We start from the raw sequence: 6084 nt of genomic DNA, 5'->3' as shown, positions 1-6084 counted from the left end.
TCCAGAAAATGTGCCTAATCAATGTCATTTACTCCTACTACTCTCCTTCATCCTCCCTTTCCTTTTCTTAGAGGTATTTCAACAGGTCTCACTGTCTTATTTTTATACATGTATATAACATTCATTAATCAAAGAACCTCTATACTATTTCCATAATGTTTACCCTAGTTACATTTCTATTAATACTATACAAGGAGTCCTTTTTACCTGCATCTTTGTCAATATATATTCTTGTTTGTTTTCTTGATTGTTGCCATTCTGGTATGGGTGAGATGGAATCATAATGTGATTTTGATTTGTATTTCTTTTATGTTTATGGACATTAAAAATTTCTTTATATAACTATTAGCAATTTTTATTTCTTCTTTGGAGAATGGTTCCGTTATTTGCTCTTTAATTGCTTGGAGTATTTGTCTTCATATGTTTACTATTTTGAGTAACTTATGTTTTCCACATATTAATCTTTCATCCACTAAATAACTGGAGATTTTCTCCCATTCTGTGAGTTGTCTCTTGGTGGAACATTACAGATTCTTGCCCATTTGTAGAATATAAACCTAAAATGATGATGATAATATTTGATAATGATGATGATAATAATAATCAGATGACATGAATGTGAATGCAGGACTGTCTGGGGATAAAAATCAGGAGGAAGAAAATGAAGGATACTGAAAGATGACGCATATAGAAGGACATTACAGATACACACATACATGTATGTATGCCTACATGAAGATAATGAAGAAAACATAACTAAAAACACCAGAAAACTTAAAAATTGGAACACAGCCCAGCACTGGTGTTCATGCCTATAATCCTACCTACTCAGGAGGTTGAGATCTGAAGATCACAGTTCAAAGCCATCCTGGGCAGGAAAGTCTGTAAGACTCTTATTTTCAATAAACTATCCAGAAAAATCCAGAAGTGGAACTGTGGCTTAAGTGATGAAACGCTACCCTTGAGCAAAATGAAGCTCAAGAACAGGAGCTAAGCCCTGAGTTCAAGCCCCAGGATTGCCACCAAAAGTGTGGATGTTAAAAAAGATAAATGAGAATACAAATGAAGAAACTGAACTTGTTTAAAGTACACAGTATCCAAGTATGGAATTACCACAATGGCACCCCTCTATATTACTAATATGTGTTACTTTAAAAATAAAGACCAAAGAAGGATATTCTTAGGGGATGAACACAAAGGTGTAATGTCTCTGTGTCTCTGATTATTTAAAATAATATTTATCAAAACGAACTCCAGGAAATGGTAACAAGAAGTTTTATCCTTGATAGTTTAGTTTTCTTTTCTTTTTGTCTTATTTGTTTATCTGTCTTTGATAGAGCAAGAGGGGCATAGAACTATGTTGGAAATGAACTACACAACTTGTGGATGGGGACAAGAGGTAAAAATTTGGAAAGGGAGGGAAGGGGTGACTTTCTCTAAAAGAAATGTACTAATTATCTGACTTATGTAACTGTAAGCTCTCTAGACATCATCATTGTAACAGTAAAAAATAAAAATTAAAAGAATAAAATAAAACCTAGTACCATTAAAAGAGAAGGAAAAAGAAAAAGTAGGCAAATGTTAAGCACAGTAAGGTTTGTTGACTATTACCTAATTTGGCATATGATGATCTTTAACCTCAGATCTGTGGTAGTATTGAAATCAACTGTTTTTCTGGTATGTTACCAGACGAACTTGTAGCCTGGCAACCAGAAGAGAGGCAAAAAATTAGAGCTTTTCAACAACCTTATCGTCAGATAATTATCATTATTTGATCTATTTGAAAGCTTTCTGAAGTGCTCCATTTTCAGTTATGACTTCATTTATCTTACTTAAGGTCTATTTTTCTTTATAAACTTGCAGATGGGGAAAAATCAGTAGCAATCATTTAACATTGCAGTTTCCCAAAGTAGTGATGCTAGTTAGGGTTAAAAAGAAGCTGTTCAAAACCATAAAAGGAAAATTTTGAAGGAAAATATCCAAAAGATGCTCTGAAATGTTCTAACATAATAACATCTAGAAGGCCATGACAGAGTGCAGAGCTATACATGTGTTAGGATGTTCTAAAGACAGTACTAATATTGTCTGTGGCTGATAGGAAGGCTCTGCACAAGTAGACACTGAAGGTTTAGGCAGACTTGTAAATTTTCTTACTATTGAAGTAGTCCTGAAAATACCAGCAGTATATCTTGAATAAAAGTGGGAATTGGCTCAAGCCATGCACTTAACTATTTCTGATAGTGGCTAACCCCTAACCCATATCATAAATAAGAATTTAATCTCTGTAAATAATAAAGTATCCAATTAAAAGAAACTAGGTGAGTAATAATCACAGTTAATATAAACAGACTAAGCCCCTAATTAAAAGCATGGATTTTTTTTTTTTTGCCAGTCCTGGAGCTTGGATTCAGGGCCTGAGCACTTACCCTGGCTTCTTTTTGCTGAAGGCTAGCACTCTTCCTCTTGAGACACAGCACCACTCCTGGCCTTTTCTGTTTATGTGGTGCTGAGGAATTGAACCCAGGGCATCGTGCATGCAAGGCAAACACTCTACTGCTAAGCCACATTCCCAGCCCACAAGCATGGGTTTTAAAAGAAATCATAATCCTATGATATACTCTCCCAAACAGAACACATTTCAGATACAAAGGAAAGGAATTACAAAGATAACAAGAGTAATAAAATTAAAGATAAAAATATAAGAGTATTTTTTCTTAAGCTGTAGTTTTTAGTTAGATTTACCAAGTGGTATAGTTTGAATGTATCCCCCAATGTTTATATGTTAGAAACTTAATCTTCAATTCAATAATATTAGGATGTAGGGCCTAATAATCATTCAACAAGTTCTCTGTTCATCATTATTATGGAAGTGGATTAGTTATTACAAGAGTAGATATGTTATAAAGTCAGTTCACTCCTCATTTGCTCCCTCTCTTGCCCTCTTCTGTCATAAGTTGACATAGCAGAAAGACCCTTACCCATTGCTGCTTGCCATCTTCTTGGGCTTAAGAAGATGAGCCAAGGGGCTGGGGATATGGCCTAGTGGCGAGAGAGCTTGCCTCGTATACATGAGGCCCTGGGTTCGATTCCCCAGCACCACATATACAGAAAACGGCCAGAAGTGGCGCTGTGGCTCAAGTGGCAGAGTGCTAGCCTTGAGCAAAAAGGAAGCCAGGGACAGTGCTCAGGCCCTGAGTCCAAGGCCCAGGACTGGCAAAAAAAAAAAAAAAAGATGAGCCAAATAACTGTGAACCAAATAATCTTCTATCATATATAAATTACCCAATCTCAGGTATTAAGTTTTAGCAAGAGAAAATGGACTGACACCAAGGAAAATTTGAGACCTAAATTTAAAATTTCAGGAATGAAAAAGGGAAATCATTATCCATGCTACAAAGTGAAAAATGATTATAGGGACTGAAGATTTAGGTCAGTGGTAGAGTGCTTGCTTAGAATGTGTAAGGTTCTGGACTCAGGTTACCACCCTAATTAATTAGTTGCTTAGTAAATTAATTCTAAAAATTAAAAGTACTGTGGAATACTGTAGAACATTGTATGTCATACATTATATAGGCGATAAAATGTACATATTACTAGAAAAGTAAAAGGAACCAATACCAAGTCAAAAAGAAACAGAAAATCTCAATAAATCTATAACACAAGATAGAAATACTAGCTAAACTTTTTACCAAAAGTTCCAGGTTATCTAGGTGACTTTGCTAGTTACTTCTACATTTAAAGAAGAATTAGCAATGATCTTTTTACAAACTCTTCCAACAATAAGTAGGGAAAAAACCTATTTTGTAACAGACTCTATTACCCTAATACAAAGACAAAAACATAACAGAAAAGACTTGGAGATCAAGCACTATGAATATAGACAAGTCAGGAACAAAGCATTACCAATGCTAATGCATCAACATTTAAAAGGAATTATACACAATTACTAAGTGGAATATATTTTAAGAATGTAACATCAACTAACATATGAAAAATCAGTCAATGTAAATGTTGGAAAAGACAGCCTTTTCCAGTCTGTGGGGCAGTCTGTGGGTCCTCAGCTCCTTAAGAATGAGTTTTAGAGAGCATTTTGAGGACTACAGTGGGAAATGAGCTCGGACTTGGTGGGATCACCGCCAGGATGCAGATTTTCGTCAAAACCCTTACAGGGAAGACCATCACACTCGAGGTTGAACCCTCGGATACCATAGAAAATGTAAAGGCCAAGATCCAGGACAAGGAAGGAATTCCTCCTGATCAGCAAAGACTCATCTTTGCTGGTAAGCAGCTGGAAGATGGATGTACCTTATCTGACTACAACATTCAAAAGGAGTCCACTCTTCATTTAGTGTTGAGACTTCGGGGTGGTCCTAAGAAAAGGAAGAAGAAGTCTTATACCACTCCCAAGAAAAACAAGCATAAGAGGAAGAAGGTTAAACTTGCTGTCCTGAAATACTATAAGGTGGATGAAAATGGCAAAATTAGCAGTCTTCGCCAAGAGTGCCCTTCAGATGAATGTGGTGCTGGAGTTTTTATGGCTAGCCACTTTGACAGACATTATTGTGGCAAGTGTTATCTAACTTACTGTTTCAACAAACCAGAAGACAAGTGATTGTGTATGAATTAATAAAAGGCATAAACTAAAAAAAAAAGAATGAGTTTTAGCCTAGAATATTTCTTTCCTTACTGGAAGATAAGGAGCTCTCATAACCTGTTCTGAGTTTATCACCTTGTGAAGGAATATCATTCCCATATTCCAGGCTTGGGACACTTTCTTCTGAGCTAAGCGTATACATCAGTGGCTCTTAAGCATCAACCAAGTTTTCTGTATTATAGATCCCACAGAGAAGGACTCTTTCATTACAAAATGGATAACAAGCAGTAATAGTGCCTGTGTTATCTAAGTAGCAAGTCTGCTAGCCATGAAAACCAATGAAGTCCAGGGGACTGAACATTTGCTTGCAGATGTTTTCACTTCTCTCCTTGTAGGTAAATGCAGAACCTTTCAAGTATAGTTGCCTTCTCTCAGCAACCTTAAATCATGAACTAATTTCCTCTCTGGTTAGTTTTATTTGCCCTTTAACATACTACATTCATGTTATATTCTGTCCTATGGCACGGTAAATAGTAAAGCAATAACATGTCATATTCATAGATAACCAACTAGACATAGATCAATGGAAAAAAATAACAATTATTTCAACAGATGGAAGAAGAAATACATGAGAAAATCTAAACATGTTTCACAACCAACATTTTCAATAAACTAAGAATGGTAGGAAAATTCCTCATCTGTTAGGTACAATTCCACAACCATTATCATATCTAATGGTGAAGAAACTAAAGATTTTTCTCCTAAATTCAGGAACAGGAGAAGATTTCTGCTCTAACCATTTCTATCCTAAATTGTACTACAGATTTGGATAGGGCAATTCTACAAGAAAAATAAGTAGACATCCATCCAGAAGGTAAACAGCCATCAGTGGAAGAATAAGTTATACAAAACTTTATCCTTCTTCAGGAATGCCAATTTCAACTATCTTTCAGAAAATCTATAGAAGTTGGGCACTGGTGGCTCATGATTGTAATCCTAGCTACTCAGGAGACTAAGAGCCAAAGGATCACAGTTCAAAGCCAGTCCAGGAAGAAAAGTCTATGATACTCTATCTCCATAACTAGCAATAATAAAATAACTAGCAAAAATCTGGGCTGGAACAGGGCACTCGTGTCTCAAGCCTATAATCCTAATAATACTCAGGAAGCTGAGATCTGAGGATCACAAATCAATGCCAGCCTGTACAGGAAAGTCCAGGAGACTTATCTCCAATTAGCCACCCAAAATACTAAAGTGGAGCTATGGCTCAAGTGACAGAGCATGAGACTTCAGCATAAAAATTCAGGGACAGAACCTAGGCTCTGAGTTCAAGCCCCACCACAGGCACAAAAAAAAGAAAAGATTCTGGAATGGAGGTGTGACAGAATTGGTAGAGTGCCAGCGAAACAACTCACGCAAGTGTGAGCCCTTGAGTTCAAATCTCAGTATCAGAAAAATAATCCAAGGAAACCAGATGAAATATTATTTAT

At 36.1% G+C, this 6084-nt stretch overlaps 1 protein-coding gene across 1 annotated transcript; it reads left to right on the top strand.

Annotated features, from left to right (window-relative positions):
- The first annotated feature begins 4111 nt into the window (after nt 1-4111).
- LOC125343533 (ubiquitin-40S ribosomal protein S27a-like) lies at nt 4112-4652 on the top strand. The gene has a single exon (XM_048336000.1). It carries the CDS (start codon nt 4142-4144, stop codon nt 4610-4612), a length of 471 nt encoding a protein of 156 aa, XP_048191957.1. The 5' UTR covers nt 4112-4141; the 3' UTR covers nt 4613-4652.
- The last annotated feature ends 1432 nt before the right edge of the window (nt 4653-6084 follow it).

The sequence above is a fragment of the Perognathus longimembris genome, chromosome 28 (assembly GCF_023159225.1).
Source record: "Perognathus longimembris pacificus isolate PPM17 chromosome 28, ASM2315922v1, whole genome shotgun sequence".
In the NCBI taxonomy this organism is placed as follows: Eukaryota; Metazoa; Chordata; class Mammalia; order Rodentia; family Heteromyidae; genus Perognathus; species Perognathus longimembris.
The sequence above is the reverse complement of the archived record's forward strand: the minus strand, read 5'-3'. Positions and strand labels throughout refer to the sequence as shown.